The sequence below is a fragment of the Bombina bombina genome, chromosome 1, assembly GCF_027579735.1.
Source record: "Bombina bombina isolate aBomBom1 chromosome 1, aBomBom1.pri, whole genome shotgun sequence".
In the NCBI taxonomy this organism is placed as follows: Eukaryota; Metazoa; Chordata; class Amphibia; order Anura; family Bombinatoridae; genus Bombina; species Bombina bombina.
The window spans coordinates 1,472,288,893-1,472,316,224 of NC_069499.1; the positions used below are offsets into that span (position 1 = coordinate 1,472,288,893).

Consider the following 27,332-nt stretch of genomic DNA (forward strand, 5'->3'; position numbering starts at 1 on the left):
TTTTTTTTTTTTTTGCCCTTGATTTAGACCTATCCTGAGGAAGGGCATGACCTTTTCCTCCAGTGATATAAGCAATAATCTCCTTCAAACCAGGCCCGAATAGGGTCTGCCCCTTGAAGGGAAGTTAAGTAGCATATTTATTAAAGTCACGACAGCTGACCATGATATAAGCCATAGCGCTCTGCGCGCCAGTATAGTAAAAAACAGAATTCTTAGCCGTTAGTCTAGTCAAATGAACAAGGCATCAGAAAACAAAGGAATTGGCTAGCATAAGCTTGTCAAATATATTCATCCAATGGAGTCGCTTAACTGTAAAGCCTCATCAAGAGACTCAACCCAGAACGCCGCAGCAGCAGTGACAGAAGCAATGTATGCAAGGGGCTGCAGGATAAAACCCTGTTGAATAAACATTTTTTATCCATTGGATCTAAAAAGCACAACTGTCCTCGTCAGAGGTAGTGGTACGCTTAGCTAGAGTAGAAACTCTTCTCTCCACCTTAGGAACTGTCTGCCAGAAGTCCCGTGTGGTGGTAACTATTAGAAAACATTCTTCTAAAAAATAGGAGGGGAAGAGAACGGCACACCTGGTCTATCCCATTCCTTATTAAAAAATTTTTAGTAAACCTCTTTAGGTATTGGAAAAACATCAGTACACACCGGCACTGCATATTATTTATCCAGTCTACACAATTTCTCTGGCCCTGCGATTGTACACATTCATTCAGAGCAGCCAAAGCCTCCCTGAGCAACAAGTGGAGGTTCTCAAGCATAAATTTTAAATGTAGAAATATCAGAATCAGGTTAAATCATCTTCCCTGAGTCAAAAAAAAAAAAAATCACCCACAGACTAAGCATATTGTGAGGTAGTATCATACATGGTTCTTAAAGCGTCTGTATGCTCTGTATCTACCCCCAGAGCTAACTGCTTTCCTTTAATTTCAGGTAGTCTGACTAATACTGCTGCCAGAATATTATTCACCACCTTTGCCATGTCTTGTAAAATAAACGCTATGGGCGCCCTTGATGTACTTGGCGCCATTTGAGCGTGAGTCCCTGAAGCGGGAGTCGAAGGGTCTGACACGTGGGGAGAGTTAGTCGGCATAACTTTCCCCTCGACAGAATCCCCTGGTAAAAGAAACGCTATGGGTGCCCTTGATGTACTTGGCGCCATTTGAGCGTGAGTCCCTAAAGCGGGAGTCAAAAGGTCTGACACGTGGGGAGAGTTAGTCAGCATAACTACCCCCACGACAGAATCCTCTGGTGATAATGTTTTTAAAGACAAAAAATGATCTTTATTGTTTAACATGAAATCAGTACATCTGGTACACATTCTAAGATGGGGTTCCACCATGGCTTTAAAACATAATGAACACAGAGCTTCCTCTATGTCAGACATGTTAGAACAGACTAATAATGAGACTAGTAAGCTTGGAAAACACTTTAAATCAAGTTAACAAGCAAATATATAAAACGTTACTGTGCCTTTAAGAGAAACAAATTTTGTCAAAATTTGAAAAACAGTGAAAAAAAGGCAGTAAAACAAACGAAATTTTTACAGTACATGTAATAAGGTAACAGAGCATTGCACCCACTTGCAAATGGATGATTAACCCCTTAATGCAAAAAACAGATAAAAAAAAATAAAAAAAAAATGACATAGACGTTTTTAAAAACAGACACAACAAACTGCCACAAGTGGGAAGCTTCAGTTAACTGTTTCTATGCAAAATTTAAGCCAGCCATGTGGAAAAAACTTAGGCCCCAATAAGTTTTATCACCAAACATATGTTAAAAAACGATTAAACATGCCAGCAAACGTTTTAAAACACATTTTTACAAGAGTATGTATCTCTATTAATAAGCCTGATACCAGTCGCTATCGCTGCATTTAAGGCTTTACTTACATTACTTCGGTATCATCAGTATTTTCTTAGTCAATTCCATTCCTAGAAAAATATTTTACTGCACATACCTTATCTGCAGGAAAACCTGCACGCCATTCCTCCTCTGAAGTACCTCACTCCTCAGAATGTGTGAGAACAGCAAATGGATCTTAGTTACGTCTGCTAAGATCATAGAAAAACGCAGGCAGATTCTTCTTCCAAATACTGCCTGAGATAAACAGCACACTCCGGTGCCATTTAAAAATAACAAACTTTTGATTGAAGAATAAACTAAGTAGAAAGCACCACAGACTCTCACGACCTCCTATCTATGTTGAGGCTTGCAAGAGAATGACTGAATATGGCAGTTAGGGGAGGAGCTATATAGCAGCTTTGCTGTGGGTGGACTCTTGCAGCTTCCTGTTGGGAAGGAGAATATATTCCATAAGTAATGGATGATCCGTGGACTGGATACACTTAACAAGAGAAAGGTATCATTTTTTTTCTGCAGTGCAGTGATCCTCCTCAACCCTCCTATATCCCTGATCCCCCCCAAGCATCTCTCTGCCAGTACCCATGAATGCTTATATATATTTATTTTTCTGTAGTGTAGTGGTCCCCACACCTCCCTCCATTATCTATGGTCCCCCACCCCATCTTTTTTCTGTAGTGTAGCTCCCCATCCCACCCTCTCCCTTTATTTTATTCTGCAGTCTAGGGCCACCCCACTCCCTCCTTCCTCCCTCCGCTCCTGGACCACCCACCCACCTCCTGGTTTCCCTCACACACTCCAGCCGGCACCAGCAGATGATCGTTACAGACAGTGACGCACACAGTGTAACGATCTGGCATCTGCCTTCATACGGAACCGGAGCAACAATCATGCTCCGGTACCATATGCAGGCAGATGCCTGGAGCTCAGGAACTCCAGCTCTCGGCTATACGTCCGAGACTGCTGGAGCTTCCTGCAGCTCTGACGTATATATACGTTGTACAGTACGATAGACAAAGTACTGCACAATGTATATATACATCCATTTGGGTTAAGGGGTTAATATTACCTCATTTTATCTAAAAATTTGCTTACATTTTAGCTGGTTGGTGACCTGTTGTAAAGGAATTTTTTTTTTTTCTTCAAATAAGATGCTCTAAAGAAATAAAGCATTTCATTTTTACACTAGTCCCTTTACGCAATAATCTCATTTTGATCACAATATACTAGTGGTGGCTTCATGCAACCCTTCTAAATCATAGCTGGTGAAAAGCTACCATTCCCCTTGATTTTGTTAATACAATTACCCCATGAAAAAGCTGGCACCGTAGCATTGTGACTGCAAAACACAATGTATTTTTCTAACATTTAAAAAGGTCTGGTGGATACTAACAGTCACCATTAAATACAGTGGCTCCTATTTATCAACCCGTCAACTTACTTGCATTCGCCGGCACCAATACGTTCGCCGCGGACCTGAATACATTCTCCAAAGTTACCAAAAAAGCTGTCAAAAAGCCGTGCACCAAGTACAGGGCGATGAGCAGCGGACTGCTGTTAACTAACAGTCATCGATCTCGCTGCTCTTCAGCTTTTTCCCAGCTTTATTGGTATACTGTCACTAAACACCCACACTATACTAAAAAGTTTTACCCCTATACCGCTGCTCCCGGACCCCGCCGCAACTAAATAAAGTTCTTAACCCCTAAACCGCCACACCCGGAGCCCACCGCCACTTACATTATACTTATTAACCCCTAATCTACCGCGCCCTACACCGCCGCCACCTACACTATGTTATTAACCCCTAATCTGCCCCCCTACACTGCCACCACCTACATAACACTTATTAACCCCTAATCTGCCTTCCCCAGCGTCGCTGCCACTATATTAAATTTATTAACCCCTAAACCTAAGTCGAACCCTAACACCCCCTAACTTAAATCTAATTTAAATAAGTATAAATAAAATTACTATCATTAACTAAATTATTCCTATTTAAAACTAAATACTTACCTATAAAATAAACCCTAAGCTAGCAACAATATAACTAATAGTTACTTTGTATCTAGCTTAGGGTTTATTTTTATTTTACAGGCAAGTTTGTATTTATTTTAACTAGGTAGAATAGTTACTAAATAGTTATTTTATTTAATAACTACCTAGCTAAAATAAATACAAAAGTACCTGTAAAATAAAACCTAAGTTACAATAACACCTAACACTACACTGCAATTAAATACAATTAAATACATTACATACAATTAACTAAATTATATACAATTATCTAAAGTACAAAAAAACCACACTAAATTACAGAAAATAATAAACAAATTACAGAAATTTAACTAATTACACCTAATCTAATAGCCCTATCAAAATAAAAAAGCCCCCCGAAAATAAAAAAAACCCTAGCCTAAACTAAACTACCTTTTGCGGGGCATTGCCCCAAAGTAATCAGCTCTTTTACCTGTAAAAAAAAAATACAAACAACCCCCCCAACAGTAAAACCCACCACCCACACAACCAACCCCCCCAAAAAAATACTAACTAAAAAACCTAAGCTCCCCATTGCCCTGAAAAGGGCATTTGGATGGGCATTGCCCTTAAAAGGGCAGTTAGCTCTTTTGCTGGCCCAAAGCCCTAACCTAAAAATAAAACCCACCCAATACACCCTTAAAAAAAACTTAACACTAACGCCCTGAAGATCGACTTACCGGGAGACGTCTTCATCCAAGCCGGGCAAAAGTGGTCCTCCAGATGGGCAGAAGTCTTCATCCAAGCCGGGCAGAAGTGGTCCTCCAGACGGCAGAAGTCTTCATCCAGACGGCATCTTCTATCTTCATCCATCCGGCGCGGAGCAGGTCCATCTTCAAGACATCCGACGCAGAGCATCCTCTTCGGCCGACGACTAAAGGTTCCTTTAAGTGATGTCATCCAAGATGGCATCCCTTAGATTCCGATTGGCTGATAGAATTCTATCAGCCAATCGGAATTAAGGTAGAAAAAATCCTATTGGCTGATGCATTCAGCCAATAGGATTGAACTTCAATCCTATTGGCTGATTGGAACAGCCAATAGGATTGAGCTTGCATTCTATTGGCTGTTCCAATCAGCCAATAGGATTGAAGTTCAATCCTATTGGTTGATTGTATCAGCCAATAGGATTTTTTCTACCTTAATTCCGATTGGCTGATAGAATTCTATCAGCCAATCGGAATCTAAGGGACGCCATCTTGGATAACGTCACTTAAAGGAACATTCATTCGTCGGGTAGTCGTCGGCCGAAGAGGATGCTCCGCGTCGGATGTCTTGAAGATGGACCCGCTCTGCGCCGGATGGATGAAGATAGAAGATGCTGTCTGGATTCTGCCGTCTGGAGGAACACTTCTGCCCGGCTTGGATGAAGACTTCTGCCCGTCTGGAGGACCACTTCTGCCCGGCTTGGATGAAGACGTATCCCGGTAAGTCGATCTTCAGGGGGTTAGTGTTAGCTTTTTTAAGGATGTATTGGGTGAGTTTTATTTTTAGGTTAGGGCTTTGGGCCTGTAAAAGAGCTAACTGCCCTTTTAAGGGCAATGCCCATCCAAATGCCCTTTTCGGGGCAATGGGGAGCTTAGGTTTTTTTAGCTAGTATTTTATTTGGGGGGTTGGTTGTGTGGGTGGTGGGTTTTACTGTTGGGGGGGTTGTTTGTATTTTTTTTACAGGTAAAAGAGCTGATTACTTTGGGGCAATGCCCCGCAAAAGGCCCTTTTAAGGGCTATTGGTAGTTTAGTTTAGGCTAGGTTTGGGGGGGGGGGGCTTTTTTATTTTGATAGGGCTTTTAGATTAGGTGTAATTAGTTTAAATTTCTGTAATTAGTTTATTATTTTCTGTAATTTAGTGTTTGTTTGTTTTTGTACTTTAGATAATTGTATATAATTTAGTTAATTTTATGTAATTTATTTAATTGTATTTAATTGTAGTGTAGTGTTAGGTGTTAGTGTAACTTAGGTTAGGTTTTATTTTACAGGTACTTTTGTATTTATTTTAGCTAGGTAGTTATTAAATAGTTAATAACTATTTAATAACTATTGTACCTAGTTAAAATAAATACAAACTTGCCTGTAAAATTAAAATAAACCCTAAGCTAGATACAATGTAACTATTAGTTATATTGTAGCTAGCTTAGGGTTTATTTTATAGGTAAGTATTTAGTTTTAAATAGGAATAATGTAGTTAATTATAGTAATTTTATTTATATTTATTTAAATTAGATTTAAGTTAGGGGTTTGTTAGGGTTAGACTTAGGTTTAGGGGTTAATAAATTTAATATAGTGGCGGCGACGTTGGGGACGGCAGATTAGGGGTTAATAACATAATGTAGGTGGCGGTGGTGTAGGGGGGCAGATTAGGGGTTAATAACATAATGTAGGTGGCGGCGGTGTAGGGGGTGGCAGACTAGGGGTGTTTAGACTCGGGGTACATGTTAGGGTGTTATGTGTAAACATAACTTTATTCTCCCATAGGAATCAATGGGATATCGGGCAGCAGCGAACATAAGCTTTCGCTGCTTTCAGACTCCCATTGATTCCTATGGCATCCGCCGCCTCCAGGGAGGCGGATTGAAATCCAGGTACGCTTGGCTGGAATGGTGGCGAGCGTACCTGGTAGAAATTTGTTAACTTACAAAAGTAGTCAGATAGTGCCGAATTTGCATTCGGAACATTTGTAATGACGTAAGCATCGATCTGTGTCGGACTTTGACCAGTAGATCATATGTTACGTCACAAAATTCTACTTTTGACGGTCTGTAGGGTTTGATAAATAAGGGGAATCAGGCTCTCCACAATTATGCTGCGTAATTCCAGCGTATTTGCGGTTGACGGCTTGATAAAAAGTGGCCAGTATGTCAACAATTTCATGACAAAATTGTGAGAATTATGTCCTCGATGATCTAAAGCTCTCAGCTTTGGCTAAGATTATCTAAGAGGTCTCCTCAGTACTGTGAGATCCCTCAAAGAGTTTTAGAAAGGCAAATTTTATCTTGAGAGCTGTTTATCTGGCCATGCAGAGTTCTGGATGTGAAGAGACACATACATTGTAATAAAATGCTCAAACAAAACCCCAAAGATTCTGAAAGTTTTCTCTCCGTACCAACAAGTTTTTGATCATCAGACGCTATATACGAGACACAAACACATACCCATGCAGAGTGGGTATAAACGCTTTTACTATGCTCCAATATAAATGCCCGTATATCCCTTTTAAGAACAATACTGGCTTTTCCAATCATACTGGTTTATAATCATTGTGCTACTAACAATAAAGAACAGGGACATGTGAGAAAGTACCAGCATGTACTATTAACCAAGGATCTCATTACATAACAAATAATATATTCTTAAATTATTAATGTAGTAGATGAATATTAGCCTCATTTTAATGTAAATAAATAGAAAAGTGATCGTGTTTGTCAAAAGGATTGTAAGAAAATTCTTTAAGAATGTAAACTATGCACTAATGTCGCTGTTTGTACCTTCTGCCTGCGCAGCTTGCTCTGGTCTCCAACCAATGCGTGAATATTCTCTCTAGCTGTAGTAACCTCCACAGGTTCCATTATATCAGACTGGTCATCTCCTGTGTCTGAGTCCTTCTCACTGTCATCTTTACCGTAGGTTTCTTTCCTGAGCTCCTCTCGCCATTTTCTGACACGACGCATCTTCTCTTGCTCCCAACTATGAAACAAATGCAAACTAATAGATTGTGTGCAGACCCAAAACAGATTGTATTCTATTGAATCCATTCTATAGTCTCTAGATTACAGACTAGAAACCATTCAATTAGAAAGAATCTTCCTTTCTGATGTATTTAAACAGATAGAATGGTCAAATTTGAACTGTACATAAATGCATTTCAATTTTAAAAAGACGCATTTTTGCAGTATACTTTCATTAGCAAAAATGTTTCTAGTAAAATCTATTACTGTTTTTCAGTGGCATACGCACATATGCAGTGAGGGCCTGTGCACCAGTATTCAAGTTCAGAGAGCTGGTGGTGATGTGTAATGTATCTGAGAAGATAAAGGAATAGTCTAGTCAAAATTCAACTTATATTATTCAGATAGAGCATACAATTTTAAGCAACTTTCTAATTTACTCCTATTATCAAATGTTCTTCTTTCTCTTGCTATCTTTATTTGAAAAAGCAAGAATGTAGGTTTAGGATCGGCCCATTTTTGGTTAAGAACCTGGGTAGCGCTTGGTGTCTAAATGTAGCCACCAATCAGAAAGTTCTACCCAGGTTTTGAACCAAAAATGGGCCAGCTCCCAAGCTTACATTCTTGCTTTTTCAAATAAAGTTTCCAAGCGAATAAAGAAAAATTGATAATAGAAGTAAATTAGAAAGTTGCTTAAAATTGCATGCTCTTTTTGAATCATGACAGTTTAATTTTGACTAGACTATCCCTTCAATTTGTGCCAAACCACTGTTGGCTCTCTGAGAAGGTGTGGTGCTTGAATACTTAAAGGGACAGTCTAGTCAAAATTAAACTTTCATGATTCAGATAGGGCTCCTAGAAGATATGTGCATATTCTGCTAAAAAACAGTAATAACTTTTACAAGAAGCATTTTTGTTAATAGAAGTAAATTGCAAAAATGCTTCTATTCAAATATGAAATGAGCCCATGGACATTTCAATTTTGACCTTTATATCCCTTTAATAATTTTTAGGACGTGGATATTTCAATATATAATTTATTACGCTACATACTCTGCAATAACAAGGAAGTGTCGTGACGTTTCCATCTGTATCTCCATGTTATTATTATCAAGCTCCATTAGTTGCCTTCGAATGTCCATTTGCTCCCGAAAGGCCTTAATGAGTTTCTCCCTCAGCTGGTCCATTTCTTTCCGGTCATAAGGAGAAGAATGGAGTTGCACCTCAGCTGGAAGGTGCAGAGAACAACAGATCAGTTACTAATGCAAACTCGGACACTGTTGGTAATGGGAACGGGGGCAGGGATGTATATTGACCCGGCTATTAGCACTGGGGTTAGCAAGTTTTAAGCAATGATTCTATGGAACAATGCCTTCAAATGCTTTCCTTATTCATTTTATTACAAATAAAGTATCCCTAGTTATCTAGCTGTGGTGCATGGCCCCTCCAACGCTTCCCCACAGTGAGAAATAAATGAGGAACATGGGGTCTATATTAAACAGTACTTGTGTTTAAAAAATCAATACCCATGAAAAAAATGTAAAAACAAGGCCACTAAGTGTTGTTCAGTATCCCTAACAGGCCAAATTTTCATAGTATCTTAAAAGAAGATTAAAGTGATGGTAAATCCTAGCATTTCAAAAATGGCCGCAAACTTCGGCCTAAACTTTGCACCTTTGGCCGCCCACTAATTATTTTGTTTGTTTTCCAATGAGGTGACGTTTCCACCTCTGTGTCATATGTCTAGCACGGCTATAGGCTATGGTGGAAATGTCACCTCATTGAAGGAAAGACGATTTTAGCTAAGGGGGGCCTGAGTAATTCAGTTTAGGCAGAAGGTTGCGGACAAAAAAAAGTTACTTTCTGTATGCATTTTTTTTATACTTCATGACAGGAAGTGAATTTTACTTATAGCACTAGTAAATCCTAGCATTTCTGAAACACTAGGATTTACCATCACTTTAACTAGAGCACAGGTGAAATAATCAGCTGATGGGTGAAAGTAGTTTAATAACCATGGTTACTGATCAGCTGATTATTTCACCTGCGCTCTAGTTAAGATATCATGAAAATCTGGCCTCTTAGGGTTACTTGAGGACTGGAGTTGAGAAACGCTGTTTTAAATAAAACTGTCCTTATCTTATTATTTCTAAAATCATTTGTCTAAAAAGATCAGTGAGTGAGAGTGAGTAATCATCAGGAAGCCATAAGGAGCTGGCTTAAAGGGACATTTAGCCCAACATTTTTCTTTCATGATTCAGATGGAGAATACCATTTTAAACAACTTTCTAATTTACTTCTATTATCTAATTTGCTTCATTCTCTTGATATTCTTTCCTGAAAAGCATATCTAGATAGGCTAGGTAGCTTCTGATTGGTGGCTGCACATATATGCCTCATGTGATTGGCTCACCCATGTGCATTGCTATTTCTTTAACAAAAGATATCTAAAGAATGAAGCAAATTAGATAACAGAAGTAAATTGGAATGTTGTTTAAAATTTTATTTTCTATCTGAATCATGTAAGAAATTTTTTGGGTTTAATGTCCCTTTAAGATTCAGTTTACCTTGTATGTTGCGGATGTCACTCTTCTCATTTTTCATCTGTTTCACCTCTTGCTCATCAATCTTCTGCTTGAGCCTGTGTATCTCATTACGCAAATCCGAAATAATGCTGGTGTACTGCGCAATATGGTATGAGACATTGAGAAGATTCCTCTTGACCTAGTTGACAAGGAAAAGGAAACAGGTGACAGTGGCTGTCCAAAGACGACATTCAGAGCAATTCAGAGCAATTTGAATTTTTCGAATTCGAATATTGCATAATTCGAATATTACATTTAAAGAAAGCATTAGAAATACTATTACAAATACATAAATTAGAATATTTCAAAACTAATATATTCAAATGTAGTTGTAAAATTCGAACGAACGAATGTGTTAAAATTCGTTTCATTTTTCGAATGTTGAAAAAACATTCACCCATCCCTACTGCCTATATAGAGTTTATTTCCTTTCTAACGTAGGCCAGGCCAGTACAGTCAGGTGCTATATCAGCACACAAGAGACTGGCACTGAGTGTAGAAAACTGTACAGTCTACAGAGAGTTGCAGACAGGTTAAATCTATTGTAATCTATTTTAAGTCCATTTAAAGGGATAGAAAGGTCAAATTTAAAAGTTGCGGGGTGCAGTTCAATTTGAAATACAAGCACAAATTAGCACAAATGCTTCTAGTAAATGTTACCACTGTTTTTCTACAGCATATGCACATATCCTGTGACGGCCCGTGCACCAGTATTTAAACATCACACCTGCTCAGAATCTATTGCTTCTGAAGATGTTATTTGTGCCATGCAAGTTACTGCTGACTCGATGAGAAGGTGCAGTGTTTGAATACTGGTGCACAGGCCCTCCCAGGATATGTGCGTATGCTGCAGAAAAACAGTAATAACTTTTACTAGAAGCATTTTTGCTGATGGAAGTATATTACAAAAATGCTTCTATTTCGAATTGAAAGGCACCCATGTATTGCAATGTTTTGAAACTCCAGGGGTTTGGCTACACCCTCCTTGCAAGGCATAAACTGTATAAACAAAAATGTACTGTTCAATGTTTAAAAAATTAAATAAAAAAATAAAGCACATGGGTAGATAAGTCAATAATTGATTGCAATACCCATATGGCTTTGTGGGTTTAGCATACAAGCATTAGTATTCACTAGGTGTATGGCACAGGAAGACTACTTAAAAAAGAATCTGCTTTTGAGATAAAGACCAGATATAGATAAATGTGACGGATAAAAGCTCTTTAACACTATCAGATTGGTCAATATAAAAACCTGCATTATAATTTACAAAGTTATGTATACGCATTACTTTAAAGGGACAGTGTACTCTAATATTTTCTTCTTTTATTGTGTTCCCCAATTATCCAATTTATCTGCTGGAGTATATTTTACTGTTTACAAAATAGCTCCCTCATCTTTATTTTCTCATTTGAAATAGCTGATTTTCCCTGTTGTATCCCCACCCATACAGAACATTTCTGAACTTAAGTTCTTGCTACAAAATAAAATTGTAAACAAGAAGATTTTGATACAATAATGCTACAAGTGGTAGGATCTGTGACTGTTGTTCTCTACTGGCCTTTGAGTAAACAGTAATAAAGAAGATAAGGAGGGCTTTGTGTAAATAATTATATAACAGAATGAGGTATTCTCTCCCTACAAGATCAGCCCACTGTTGGCTAGATCAGTGTTTTTCAACCAGTGTGCCGTGGCACACTAGTGTGCCGTGATAGATCCTCAGGTGTGCCACGGCAGACTGACAACAGTGTGTCATATTTTTTAAACTTTGCTTGTTTTTTACTCCCAGTGCAAGGGTAGTTTGTAGGAGGCATGGCATAACAGCACAATACATACAGTATGTATGTGTTTGTGTGTATGTGTATATATATATATGCTGTATTAGGCTACAATGTGTGATTTTTTTAAAATTTTGGGATGCTGGTGTGCCACAGGATTTTTTAATGTAAAAAAGTGTGCCACGGCAAAAAAAAGGTTAAAAATCACTGGGCTAGATTATAAGTGGAGTGGAAGATTGCACTCCCACTCGCATGTTAGGTTAGCTAGAAGTAAGCTTTTTGCGTGGGTCGGTTAGCGTGCATATTACAAGTTGAAAGTAAAAGGTTATCGCACAACCGCTAACCCGACACACTAAAAAAAAAACTCCTTGGAATATTGCCACCATGTTTATGTATTCCCCCATAGACTTCAAAGGAGCGTGAAAAGTGTGTGTGTGTGGGGGGGACTAACACCCAACAAGTCATGCACAAACCCAATTACGTTTTATCAAGTGTGCTAACTCGACATAAAATATTAATATTTCAGACTCCAATGTTCTTCACACAGAAGAATATGTTCTATTTATTCATAAATAAATATTTATATATACTGTATATATGATTTTTTGGTAAAATATATATCTATACCTATATATATAACTATTTATAAATACATAAAACATATTCCAGTATGTGACAAACACTGGAATGTAAAATATTTACAGTAAATACACAAACACTTTATTAAATATGAATATTGCATAATATTCTCCAATGCATAGATGTGTGTACATAAGCATTTATGCGTTTACATGTGTATATATGTCTGTAAATACATATATACACATAAAAATACATACAGTGGATATAAAAAGTCTACACACCCCTGTTAAAATGTCAGGTTTCTGTGATGTAAAAAAATGAGACAAAGATAAATAATTTCAGAACCTTTTCCACTTTTAATGTGACCTATAAACTGTACAACTCAATTGAAAAACAAACTAAAATATTTTTGTAGGAGGTAAGTAAACAAAAAAACTAAAATAATGTGGTTGCATAAGTGTGAACACCCTCTTATAACTGAAGATGTAGCTGTGTTTAGAATTGAGCAATCATATTTAAAATCATGTTAAATAGGAGTCAGTACACACCTGCCATGATTTAAAGTGCATCTGATTAACCCCAAATAAAGTTCAGCTGTTCTAGTTGGTCTTTCCTGACATTTTCTTAGTTGAATCCTACAGCAAAAGCCATGGTCCGCAGAGATCTCCCAAAGCATCAGAGGGATCTCATTGTTAAAAGGTATCAGTCAGGAGAACGGTACAAAAGAATTTCCAAGGCATTAGATATACCATGGAACACAGTGAAGACAGTCATCATCAAGTGGAGAAAATATGGCGCAACAGTGACATTACCAAGAACTGGACGTCCCTCCAAAATTGATGAAAAGATGAGAAGAAAACTGGTCTGGGAGGCTGCCAAGAGGTCTACAGCAATATTAAAGGAGCTGCAGGAATATCTGGCAAGTACATGTGACAACAATCTCCCATATTCTACATATGTCTGGGCTATGGGGTAGAGTGGCAAGACGGAAGCCTTTTCTTACCAAGAAAAACATCCAAGCCTGGCTAAATTTTGCAAAAACACATCTGAAGTCTCCCAAAAGCATGTGGGAAAAGGTGTTATGGTCTGATGAAACCAAGGTTGGACTTTTCAGCCATATTTCCAAAAGATATGTTTGGCGCAAGAACAACACTGCACATCACCAAAAGAACACCATACCCACAGTGAAGCATGGTGATTGCAGCATCAAGCTTTGGGGCTGTTTTTCTTCAGCTGGGACTGGGGCCTTAGTCAAGGTAGAGGGAATTATGAACAGTTCCAAATACCAGTCAATATTGGCACAAATCCTTCAGGCTTCTGCTAGAAAGCTGAACATGAAGAGGAACTTCATCTTTATGCATGACAATGACCCAAAGCATACATCCAAATCAACAAAGGAATGACTTCACCAGAAGAAGATTAAAGTTTTGGAATGGCCCAGCCAGAGCCCAGACCTGAATCCGATTGAAAATCTGTGGGGTGATCTGAAGAGGGCTGTGCACAGGAAATGCACTCGCAATCTGACAGATTTGGAGTGTTTTTGCAAAGAAGAGTGGGCAAATCTTGCTAAGTCAAAATGTGCCATGCTGATAGACTCATACCCAAAAAGACTGAGTGCTGTAATAAAATCGAAAGATGCTTCAACAAAGTCATATTATTTTAGTTTTTTATTTTTACTTCCCTCCACCTAAAAGATTGCAGTTTGTTTTTCAATTGAGTTGTACAGTTTATAGGTCACATTAAAAGGTGGAAAAAGTTCTGAAATGATTTATCTTTGTCTAATTTTTTACATCACAGAAACCTGACATTTTAACAGGGGTGTGTAGACTTTTTATATCCACTGTATGTACACACATATATACATAATTATACATACATATACATATTTAGACATGTATGAGTATGTATTTCTATGTTAAAATCCTTTGCATATTTTTTTTTTCATAAGACCTTATATCTTTGAGTAATTATAACGTTTGTATTGCAATTTTTTTAAAATAATGTTTATTAGACAGTTATTATGAGTGTAAATGTACTTTTAAATGTAATTTTGAAGTGTTTTGTGCCACTTTTTTGTCTCACGTAACAATTAACTAGAGTTCTGAAGTTGCACTATCCTGACGCTCAAGCAAATGCGTTTACTTTCAAACTGTAAAAGGGTGTGATTAACCCCTTTTCGATTGTGCGCCACTCGTAATCTAGCCCTATATTCGGTTGTGGTTTCATTTAGCAAAAACAGTTGTTATTTCATATACAAAAATAAGCATAAAGGAACAATTTCTAACACAATTTACACTCTGCAGCTGTTATAACAAGTAATTTAAAACACATTAATAAGAAGCCAATTTTACAGTACACTGTCCCTTTAATATTTTATTATGAACATGGACTGACATCTGCTCATGTCCTGGACATTTTGTTCAAATTAATAGTGTTTAGCATAAGTAAGTTATTGTGTGGTGAGACACATTATATACCCTGGTCTTGATGTTTTTGGCACGATCAGCATAAGCCAGTGTATTCCGGGACTCTTCAAAGGCGCTGCTAGCGGGACTGATGTGAGCGATCATCACAGTGCGGCTGTTCCCACCCAAAGAGTCCTTGAAAGAAAAATGAAATATGAGATTTTCTTGAGATGAGTGTTGGAAAGAGTTGAAAAAAAAAACGACTGAATGGAAGAGGTGAAGAATTAAGAAATGGAAATAGAGTGATTTATAATGGAATAAAGCTTTTAACGGGTTTGTATGTGTGGTGATACATTTAGTGCTAAATTACACGTGGAGCAGAAAAATAGCGCATGCATAAACATTGCTCGAGCACTTCTATTTTGTGCTCATATTACAAGACAAAAGTTATGTTTTATTGCTTGAGCGATAGTCTAGTGTGTAAGAACATATGCATGTTAGATAGCATGGGTGCGTTAAATCCCTCACAGTAAAATGCACATTGAATAACAATTTAGCTCCAAAAATCTGCTTAAGTTGTAGAGTTCTTCATTTAGATCTATGCTATACTAACTTATGCATAAAAGTCACACTTATATACACACAAATATATATGTTTCTGAGCGCTGAAACTACTAAACAGCTAATCCGCTCCCTGGTATTCCGACTTGACTACTGTATTAACCTACTAACTGGCCTCCCTCTCTCCTGCCTCTCCCGCTTCAATCCATCCTAAAATGTCTCTGCCAGCCTAATCCACCTATCCCGACACTCTGTATCTGCTTCACCTCTCTGCGAGTACCTTCACTGGCTCCCCATTCACAGCAGAATTAAATTCAAAATTCTCACCCTGACCTACAAAGCCCTCACCAATGCTGCTCCCTACTACCTGTCCTCACTAATCAACAAGTATACTCCAGCCCGTCCCTAAGATCCAACAATGACCTGCTCCTTGCATCTTCTATGATCACTTCCTCCATCGGAGGTGAACAGCTGATCTCACCACCGACAAACACACAGCTACGCACATTTCACCTTTGTGTATCAAGGCTTGATTCAAGCCGGATGAAGCTTTGATACACCACAAAGGTGAAACGCACGTAGCTGTGTGTTTGTCGGTGGTAAGATCTGCTGTTCATCGTCAATGGTAGTTCAGATAGATAGATACTAGATACTACACACACACACATACACCTTTGACCCTTTGCCTGTCCCACCCCATGTCATATATCATATCCCTTTAATTTTGCCACAAAACCTTTTTTTCATCAATCAACCCTTGTTTCCTAAAGCACATTTTACAGTGGTATTTTTAAGCTTGAGTGCAACACTTAACTCACCACTTTAAATACAAGCTAATAGCACTCTCTGCACTATTAATAAGTAAAGAGTAGGCTAAAAACATTTTTGGCAGTGTTAAGTTGCTTTGGTTAAAATCATATATAATGTACTTGTAATATCAGATGTTATTCTGTGCACAAGACTGATAGAAAGATAATACATCTTACGCTGTCTATTGTACTCCACTTGTAATCTAGCCCTTAGAGTTTAAAATAATTGTGAAATAAACATTTTTTTAAATTGAAAGAAAAGACAGTAATGCGGAGGGAGTGGGCATGCTGGGAGGTGTTAGTAGAAGGTTACTAAAGCAGAAGAACTCAGAGAAAGAAAGATTAACATGTGGGAATAAAATAAAATCCCTTTAAGCACAATCAAGGGTGTATTTGTTGTTAGAGGTGTGTAATTGTCTAGGAAATGTGACACTAAGAACATCTCAAGCTTAGGGACAATATAGGAAGTTGATAGGAGGTGAGGATTCAACGTGTTTAGGTAATGTGAGAGGGGAGATAGGGATGTGATAGTGATTGTGAAACAAAGAAGTTAGCAATGGGATTAAAGGGATATGAAACCTAATGATTTTATTTTGTGATTCAGACAGAAAATTTATTTTTAAACAAGTTTCCAATTTACTTCTATTTTCAAATTTGCTTGGTTTCCCGTGGTATTCTGTGTTGAAGAGATACCTAGGTAGGTGTCCGGAGAACTATATGGCAGGAAATAGTGCTGCCTTATAGTGCTCTTGCAAATTGATAACATTCTTGCAAAACTGCTGCCATATAGTGCTCCAGAAATGTGCCAGCTTGTACGCTTACATTCCTGCTTTTCAACAAAAGATAGCAAAAGAATAAAGAAAAATGATAATAGAAGTAACTTAGAAAGTTTTTTAAATTGCATGCTCTATCTAAATCATAAAAAAATGTGGGTTTCATATCCCTTTAAAGGACCACTAAATACAGTAGAATTGCATAATTAACAAGTGCATAATAAAAAGACAATGCAATAACACACACAAGCAGTACATTATTTTCTGGCAAATGTATTTTTTCTCCCATTTACCTGCCCCCTGTATCATGTGACAGACATCAGCCAATCACAGACTAGTATACATATACCCTGGGAGCTTGTGCACATGCTCAGTAGGAGCTGGTGGCTCAAAAAGTGTGTGTATAAAAAGACTGTGAAAATATTGATAGTGGAAGTAAATTGGAAAAATTCTTAAAATTGGGTGCTCTTTCTGAATCATGAAGGTTTCATTTTGACTTGAGCGTCCCTTTAAGGGAAGAGATTGGATGAGATTGGATGGTGGAATCTTTGAGGAAGAATAGTAAGGCAATAAGGGTGGAGGTACAGCATGAATGGCTTTATGACATGTATGGAAGATGGAAGGGCTTTAGTGGTTAAAGGGACATAAAAGTGACTTCTTAACAATTTAAGTACTAGGATGTGAAAGAGCAAATATTTTCTTTGTTAATTTTTGAGCTCTTACGTAACAGTCTCCCTGATTGGTTAAAGAGGCTGTAGGGGAAGCACACAACTAGGCAGACAGCCAATTAGTTTCCAGCACAAGTACAATCGCCCCCCTTTAAGTAGCTGCTGGGGAGAGCTGGGGTTGTTAATCACCCTTTGGATCAAGGCGATTTTAAGAGGTGGCAGAGAGGTTATTTATGTTCTTGGCAGCCGTGTCACACAAAGTTCTTTAGACAGGTTGGGCATAGTGTTGCACGTTTGTTGTGCAAGATATCGTTTATTTGGGCCATTTAACATAATCATACATGCTAATGATAAGCAATGGGTAAGGTAAGTGCAGTGGATATTTGACAAGATTATGAGTTACCTTTAGCAGTCGGGTCAGTTTACTGTCTCGGTAGTTGACATATTTGTTACCCACTCGCTCGCTCAGGGCGTTGATACAGTTGCCAAGTGCTAGCAGTGACCTGTTGATGTGAGCTCCCTCCTTCATGCGCTGACCTCGGTTCTGAGTCTGTAGCAACCGGAGGAAAAAAGAAACTGGATCTTTAAAATGTTTTTATTCAACAAAGCCGTTTATTCTTGAGACAGATAGAGAATAAAGATTTGGGGGCCTATCTATCAAGCTCCGAATGGATGGCCCGTGTTTCTGGCGAGTCTTCAGACTCGCCAGAAACAGCAGTTATGAAGCAGCGGTCTAAAGACCACTGCTCCATAACCCTGTTCGCCTGCTCTGAGCAGGCGGACAGACATTGCCGCAATTCAAATACGATCGGGTTGATTGACACCTCCCTGCTGGCAGCCGATTGGCCGCGAGTCAGCAAGGGACGGCGTTGCACTAGCAGCTCTTGTGAGCTGCTGGTGCAATGCTGAATACAGAGAGCGTATTGCTCTCCGCATTCAGCGAGGTCTTGCGGACCTGATCCGCACTATCGGATCAGGTCCGCAAGACCTTTCATAAATAGAGGCCTTGATATTAACTGCACAGGAATATCAGGTGAGCAAGGCAGATGTTACAGTGGTCTCTACAGGCGCACACCATGTAAATAAATAATAGTGCAGGTAAAACATTTGTCTGGTTGCATGTCCCTTTAAACTTACCATATATCATCTAGACCTTCCCCTCTGACATCACTGCTGGAAAATGGGGAATTTGCTAAAGGATCCCTTCTGACAAATTTTTACCACTTTTTACCACAAGCTGACATTCACTGGTAACTAATTAATCACTCCAATCACGATCAGATCTGATTGAGCAAGGATACTTGTGCTTTCAGAACTGGTTCACTTAAAGGCGTTCCCATAATTTTATAACACAACACAAGCACTCTAGGAATATGGTTAGACCCTTAACATTGAACGTTTATGCATGTGGGCACCTCCTGTTGGTCATATCCTGCCTATAATATACAGAATATTGGTCCACAATCCTCCTGCTTTTATTACACTGTTCCTTGAAAGTTGGGAGGAGGATTTAGGGATAATAATACTCTTACAGTCAAGGGTGACACTTTTCCAAAAACACCCGAAAAGCTTCAATTTCTTTGGCTATGTTAGAGATAAATGTTAAACTCTTACATAGATGGTATCTCACTCTAAACAAACTACATCGCCTCTATAATACCAGGAACAATAACTGTTGGAGATGTGGTCACAAGGGAAGTGGAATGGCACACATGGTAGTGATGGTGTAATTAAGTGCAATCCTTCTGGAGGGAAGTGATATCGGGAATGGAGATAATTGTAACAGTTCCCTTTGGACCCTTTACTATGATTGCTGAACACACCTCTTAAAATCAAATATAAGCCCTATCTAAAGTTATTTTATATCATGACTAATAATGTCAGAGCTTATGCAGTTGGAAAAATATTATTATATTAATAGAGCGCTAGATTACGAGGGGAACGCTAATTATCTAACTGTGCTTGACTGGCTTTTTGCGCGCGTCTGATACTGTGTGTATAAAGTAAAAAGTTTTTGCTCACTCGCTAACCTGACACGTGCAAAAAATACAAAGTTACAATATCGCAATCGTGTTAACGTATTTTCACATAGACTTTAATGGAGCGCAGAAAGTGGAAAAGAAAATAACACCATACTTGCGCACAAACCCGATCACATTTTCTCAACTGCACTAACCCGACATTAAAATATTAATATTTCACATTCCAATGTTGTACACTGATATTGTGAGTTTCGTTTTTTTACGCGTGTCAGGTTATCACATGAGCAAAAACTGTTTACTTTAAACTTGTAATACGAGCGCTACCTGAAGCGCAAAAAGCTTACTTCCAGTACAGTTAACACTCGAGCAGGAGCTTTTATTAGCTCTCCACTAATCTGGCCTGAGGGACCTCCCGAGGAAGAACAGAAAGGGATGGAGAGAAATTGGTTTATTACAACTTATTAGTTAATATTTACAGTAGTTGTTATGTACGTTATAAAAACTATTCTACTGGCTGTGTTTACACAGCTTGGTCTTGAGGCCAAAAACTTTCAGGATGGGTGGGGATACCACAGGCTAAGTAAACAATTTCAAATGCCAATATAAGGGTAAAGAAATACTTGTAATCAATTTAATAGACTCCAGCAAGTAAAGTGGATAATTGGGAACAAATTAAAAGGGAGAACATTTTTGAGTAAACTGCCCCTTTAAAAGGACAGTAAACACCTTATAGTTATAATATTTTTGCAGTTAATTAGCATACTATGTGAGTGTTAAAATATGTTGAGCCAATCCTGACTTGCTACAAGAGTAGACAAAGCTAACTATCTTTCCGTAGCATAAGTTAATTTGTTTTGCAGTTTCCTATCTGATAACCTCAGCTGAGGCAAATTAGGTACAGATATGTGGCAGGATTACATTTTTGAAGTCTGCCATATGCACTTGAAATCCTCAAGATTGGGAAAATCTGTAATTTTCTGAGTTAAAGTATAGGAAAGAAAGACGCAATAAATAATTAATGAATATATTGCAAAGTTGTTGTACTGTACATAAGTAAAAACAATTTATATTACAGTCTCAAAGTGTTTACTTTGTCTTTAACTCCTCCATAAAGTATGACTTAGCTTGAGGGTTTGAATAAATAGGGAAGGGCTCCGTAATCAAAATAGCTTCTCATAGCTTGATCCTGATGACCCAGGTCAGTGAGCTTAACTTAAGTAATTATAAGCATAGGCTTCAGGAAGCAGCAACTGATAATATTGTTTAGCGTGGGTCATGTAATCACTTATTCTAAGCTTACACTACGGGTCAGGTGATTACCACGAGGCTCAACCCAAGCTGTGTAAACAGTAGATGATGGGCAGTGGTTGCCAAAGAGAGAGACATCAAGCTATGACGCTGAGACAGTAGCAGACCTACTCAATAGGGATGGGCAAATGTTTCGTAACATTTGAAAAATAAAACCAATTTTAACACATTTGTTTGTTCGTTTGGTTTTTAATGTTTGCACAACATTCTAATATTTGTTTAATGTGATAGTATTTCTATTGCTCTCTTTAAATGTAATATTAAATTATGCAATATTCAAGACAGAAAATTGATAATCATTATATTTGTATCTATTATGTACCAGTTTACTAAATTCCCTACCAGATGAACTATTACACTTCTGTATTTGCTAAACCGAATGTTAAATTTGAAATTTCAATGTGGATATTCGATCTAATTCTAAACATTTGAAAACAAAAGTAACATTTGAAAACCGGAAATAACATTTGATTACTGAATTTGTTATTAGTTTTTGATCTTATCAACATTTGATTGTTCAAAACAAATGTCCACAGGACTATTTGTTCTACCAAACAAACTGCAAATTTTTACCACGTTCACCAATCCCTATTGCTCAACAGAGGGCCCTAGTGCAAAATGTTTTTGCCCCCCTCCCCCCCACTAAAGATAACTCAGTAGTAAGCAATGGTAATAATATACATGCTGCTCTGTATAATCATTTTGAGGATAGACAGACACCCCCTGCCTTTGGGCCCTAGTGCCACTGCACCTGTTGCACCAATGGTAGTTCCGTGTCTGTGCTGAGACAAGACGTAAATTGACAAGGAATAGCAAATAGTAGTGCAGCCAGAAAAAATAATTTTCTTAAAAATAAAGCGAGTGAGGCTTTATGACAATACAGGTGTGACCCAGTTATCAATAAGGGCCCAATTCTCCAAAATCATCAGGTTTTTTTTTACTGAGCATTAAATGCCAGTGTCTCTCCTTCATATAAAGTATATTAGGGAATTCCCCTTAAAGGGACAGTCTAGGCCAAAATAAACTTTAATGATTCAGATAGAGCATGTCATTTTAAACAATTTTCCAATTTACTCTTATCACCAATTTTGCTTTGTTCTCTTGGTATTCTTAGTTGAAAGCTTAACCTAGGAGGTTCATATGCTAATTTCTTAGACATTAAAGGCCACCTCTTTTCAGAATGCATTTTAACAGTTTTTCACCACTAGAGGGTGTTAGTTCATGTATTTCATATAGATAACACTGTGCTTGTGCACGTGAAGTTATATGGGAGCAGGCACTGATTGGCTAAACTGCAAGTATGTAAAAAGAACTGAAATAAAGGGGCAGTTTGCAGTGACTTAGATACAAGATAATCACAGAGGTTAAAAGTATATTAATATAACTGTGCTGGTTATGCAAAACTGGGGAATGGGTAATAAAGGGATTATCTATCTTTTAAAACAATACAAATTCTGGTGTAGACTGTCCCTTTAATGTGATACACAGTTCCCAAACTGAAAACTGCCTTAAGTGAGGAGCCTTGTAATGCAAAGGTTCTTATAGATTTTTTTTTGATTTTTTTTTACAGAATACCACTAGGTGGTGCTGTCCCCTAATAATTGTCTTTCTCTGTAGGGGGTTTTAGTGACTGACAGGCGCAGCATCAGATTTCAAATAAAATGTCAGATTCAGAGACATTATGACTGAAGAAAACAAAGGCCAGGCTCGCACCCTTACACTGCCACACAGTGTCACATGTGGGATAGAATGCAAGCTCTGGCTGTTCTATATGCATCATAACTGGTGTGAAGAAGAAATATTAATATATACAAAGGCCAGAGAGAGATGAACAAATACAGTGTTGCAGCAGCTCTCCCTGAAAGAAACATTAAAAGCCAAATGAGTATAAGGGACAAAAAAACAGAATTTATGTTTACCTGATAAAATACTTTCTCCAACGGTGTGTCCGGTCCACGGCGTCATCCTTACTTGTGGGATATTCTCTTCCCCAACAGGAAATGGCAAAGAGCCCAGCAAAGCTGGTCACATGATCCCTCCTAGGCTCCGCCTTCCCCAGTCATTCGACCGACGTAAAGGAGGAATATTTGCATAGGAGAAACCATATGATACCGTGGTGACTGTAGTTAAAGAAAATAAATTATCAGACCTGATTAAAAAAACCAGGGCGGGCCGTGGACCGGACACACCGTTGGAGAAAGTAATTTATCAGGTAAACATAAATTCTGTTTTCTCCAACATAGGTGTGTCCGGTCCACGGCGTCATCCTTACTTGTGGGAACCAATACCAAAGCTTTAGGACACGGATGAAGGGAGGGAGCAAATCAGGTCACCTAAATGGAAGGCACCACGGCTTGCAAAACCTTTCTCCCAAAAATAGCCTCAGAAGAGGCAAAAGTATCAAACTTGTAAAATTTGGTAAAAGTGTGCAGTGAAGACCAAGTCGCTGCCTTACATATCTGATCAACAGAAGCCTCGTTCTTGAAGGCCCATGTGGAAGCCACAGCCCTAGTGGAATGAGCTGTGATTCTTTCAGGAGGCTGCCGTCCGGCAGTCTCATAAGCCAATCTGATGATGCTTTTAATCCAAAAAGAGAGAGAGGTAGAAGTTGCTTTTTGACCTCTCCTTTTACCAGAATAAACAACAAACAAGGAAGATGTTTGTCTAAAATCCTTTGTAGCATCTAAATAGAATTTTAGAGCGCGAACAACATCCAAATTGTGCAACAAACGTTCCTTCTTTGAAACTGGATTCGGACACAAAGAAGGCACGACTATCTCCTGGTTAATGTTTTTGTTAGAAACAACTTTCGGAAGAAAACCAGGTTTAGTACGTAAAACCACCTTATCTGCATGGAACACCAGATAAGGAGGAGAACACTGCAGAGCAGATAATTCTGAAACTCTTCTAGCAGAAGAAATTGCAACCAAAAACAAAACTTTCCAAGATAATAACTTAATATCAACGGAATGTAAGGGTTCAAACGGAACCCCCTGAAGAACTGAAAGAACTAAATTGAGACTCCAAGGAGGAGTCAAAGGTTTGTAAACAGGCTTGATTCTAACCAGAGCCTGAACAAAGGCTTGAACATCTGGCACAGCTGCCAGCTTTTTGTGAAGTAACACAGACAAGGCAGAAATCTGTCCCTTCAAGGAACTTGCAGATAATCCTTTCTCCAATCCTTCTTGAAGAAAGGATAGAATCTTAGGAATTTTTACCTTGTCCCAAGGGAATCCTTTAGATTCACACCAACAGATATATTTTTTCCATATTTTGTGGTAAATTTTTCTAGTTACAGGCTTTCTGGCCTGAACAAGAGTATCAATAACAGAATCTGAGAACCCTCGCTTTGATAAGATCAAGCGTTCAATCTCCAAGCAGTCAGTTGGAGTGAGACCAGATTCGGATGTTCGAACGGACCTTGAACAAGAAGGTCTCGTCTCAAAGGTAGCTTCCATGGTGGAGCCGATGACATATTCACCAGGTCTGCATACCAAGTCCTGCGTGGCCACGCAGGAGCTATCAAGATCACCGATGCCCTCTCCTGATTGATCCTGGCTACCAGCCTGGGGATGAGAGGAAACGGCGGGAATACATAAGCTAGTTTGAAGTTCCAAGGTGCTACTAGTGCATCTACTAGAGTCGCCTTGGGATCCCTGGATCTGGACCCGTAGCAAGGAACCTTGAAGTTCTGACGAGAGGCCATCAGATCCATGTCTGGAATGCCCCACAGTTGAGTAATTTGGGCAAAGATTTCCGGATGGAGTTCCCACTCCCCCGGATGTAAGGTCTGACGACTCAGAAAATCCGCTTCCCAATTTTCCACTCCTGGGATGTGGATTGCAGACAAGTGGCAGGAGTGAGTCTCCGCCCATTGAATGATTTTGGTCACTTCTTCCATCGCCAGGGAACTCCTTGTTCCCCCCTGATGGTTGATGTACGCAACAGTCGTCATGTTGTCTGATTGAAACCGTATGAACTTGGCCTTTGCTAGCTGAGGCCAAGCCTTGAGAGCATTGAGTATCGCTCTCCGTTCCAGAATGTTTATCGGTAGAAGAGATTCTTCCCGAGACCAAAGACCCTGAGCTTTCAGGGGTCCCCAGACCGCGCCCCAGCCCATCAGACTGGCGTCGGTCGTGACAATGACCCACTCTGGTCTGCGGAAGCTCATCCCCTGTGGCAGGTTGTCCAGGGACAGCCACCAACGGAGTGAATCTCTGGTCCTCTGATTTACTTGTATCGTCGGAGACAAGTCTGTATAGTCCCCATTCCACTGACTGAGCATGCACAGTTGTAATGGTCTTAGATGAATGCGCGCAAAAGGAACTATGTCCATTGCCGCTACCATCAAACCTATTACTTCCATGCACTGCGCTATGGAAGGAAGAGGAACGGAATGAAGTATTTGACAAGAGTTTAGAAGTTTTGTTTTTCTGGCCTCTGTCAGAAAAATCCTCATTTCTAAGGAGTCTATTATTGTTCCCAAGAAGGGAACCCTTGTTGACGGAGATAGAGAACTCTTTTCTACGTTCACTTTCCATCCGTGAGATCTGAGAAAGGCCAGGACAATGTCCGTGTGAGCCTTTGCTTGAGGAAGGGACGACGCTTGAATCAGAATGTCGTCCAAGTAAGGTACTACTGCAATGCCCCTTGGTCTTAGCACCGCTAGAAGGGACCCTAGTACCTTTGTGAAAATCCTTGGAGCAGTGGCTAATCCGAACGGAAGTGCCACGAACTGGTAATGCTTGTCCAGGAATGCGAACCTTAGGAACCGATGATGTTCCTTGTGGATAGGAATATGTAGATACGCATCCTTTAAATCCACCGTGGTCATGAATTGACCTTCCTGGATGGAAGGAAGAATTGTTCGAATGGTTTCCATTTTGAACGATGGAACCTTGAGAAACTTGTTTAGGATCTTGAGATCTAAGATTGGTCTGAACGTTCCCTCTTTTTTGGGAACTACGAACAGATTGGAGTAGAACCCCATCCCTTGTTCTCCTAATGGAACAGGATGAATCACTCCCATTTTTAACAGGTCTTCTACACAATGTAAGAATGCCTGTTTTTTTATGTGGTCTGAAGACAATTGAGACCTGTGGAACCTCCCCCTTGGGGGAAGCCCCTTGAATTCCAGAAGATAACCTTGGGAGACTATTTCTAGCGCCCAAGGATCCAGAACATCTCTTGCCCAAGCCTGAGCGAAGAGAGAGAGTCTGCCCCCCACCAGATCCGGTCCCGGATCGGGGGCCAACATCTCATGCTGTCTTGGTAGCAGTGGCAGGTTTCTTGGCCTGCTTTCCCTTGTTCCAGCCTTGCATTGGTCTCCAGGCTGGCTTGGCTTGAGAAGTATTACCCTCTTGCTTAGAGGACGTAGCACTTGGGGCTGGTCCGTTTCTACGAAAGGGACGAAAATTAGGTTTATTTTTGGCCTTGAAAGACCTATCCTGAGGAAGGGCGTGGCCCTTGCCCCCAGTGATATCAGAGATAATCTCTTTCAAGTCAGGGCCAAACAGCGTTTTCCCCTTGAAAGGAATGTTAAGCAATTTGTTCTTGGAAGACGCATCCGCTGACCAAGATTTTAACCAAAGCGCTCTGCGCGCCACAATAGCAAACCCAGAATTTTTCGCCGCTAACCTAGCCAATTGCAAAGTGGCGTCTAGGGTGAAAGAATTAGCCAATTTGAGAGCACGGATTCTGTCCATAATCTCCTCATAAGAAGGAGAATTACTAGTGATCGCCTTTTCTAGCTCATCGAACCAGAAACACGCGGCTGTAGTGACAGGGACAATGCATGAAATTGGTTGTAGAAGGTAACCTTGCTGAACAAACATCTTTTTAAGCAAACCTTCTAATTTTTTATCCATAGGATCTTTGAAAGCACAACTATCTTCTATGGGTATAGTGGTGCGTTCGTTTAGAGTAGAAACCGCCCCCCTCGACCTTGGGGACTGTCTGCCATAAGTCCTTTCTGGGGTCGACCATAGGAAACAATTTTTTAAATATGGGGGGAGGGACGAAAGGTATACCGGGCCTTTCCCATTCTTTATTTACAATGTCCGCCACCCGCTTGGGTATAGGAAAAGCTTCGGGGGGGCCCCGGGACCTCTAGGAACTTGTCCATTTTACATAGTTTCTCTGGGATGACCAAATTCTCACAATCATCCAGAGTGGATAACACCTCCTTAAGCAGAGCGCGGAGATGTTCCAACTTAAATTTAAATGTAATCACATCAGGTTCAGCTTGTTGAGAAATTTTCCCTGAATCTGAAATTTCTCCCTCAGACAAAACCTCCCTGGCCCCCTC

The 27,332-nt window shown here is 39.3% G+C and overlaps 1 protein-coding gene across 1 annotated transcript in view; it reads right to left on the minus strand.

The window, feature by feature from the left end:
- KIF19 (kinesin family member 19) overlaps positions 1–27,332 on the minus strand; it is a 229,244-nt gene that overhangs the window by 66,876 nt on the left and 135,036 nt on the right. Inside the window, exons 8-12 of the mRNA XM_053706939.1 lie at positions 18,139–18,285; positions 14,997–15,119; positions 10,142–10,298; positions 8,628–8,802; positions 7,395–7,593 (exon numbers count right to left, since the gene is read on the minus strand). Coding sequence (XP_053562914.1) covers positions 7,395–7,593; positions 8,628–8,802; positions 10,142–10,298; positions 14,997–15,119; positions 18,139–18,285 — 801 coding nt within the window. The remainder of the gene's footprint in view (positions 1–7,394; positions 7,594–8,627; positions 8,803–10,141; positions 10,299–14,996; positions 15,120–18,138; positions 18,286–27,332) is intronic.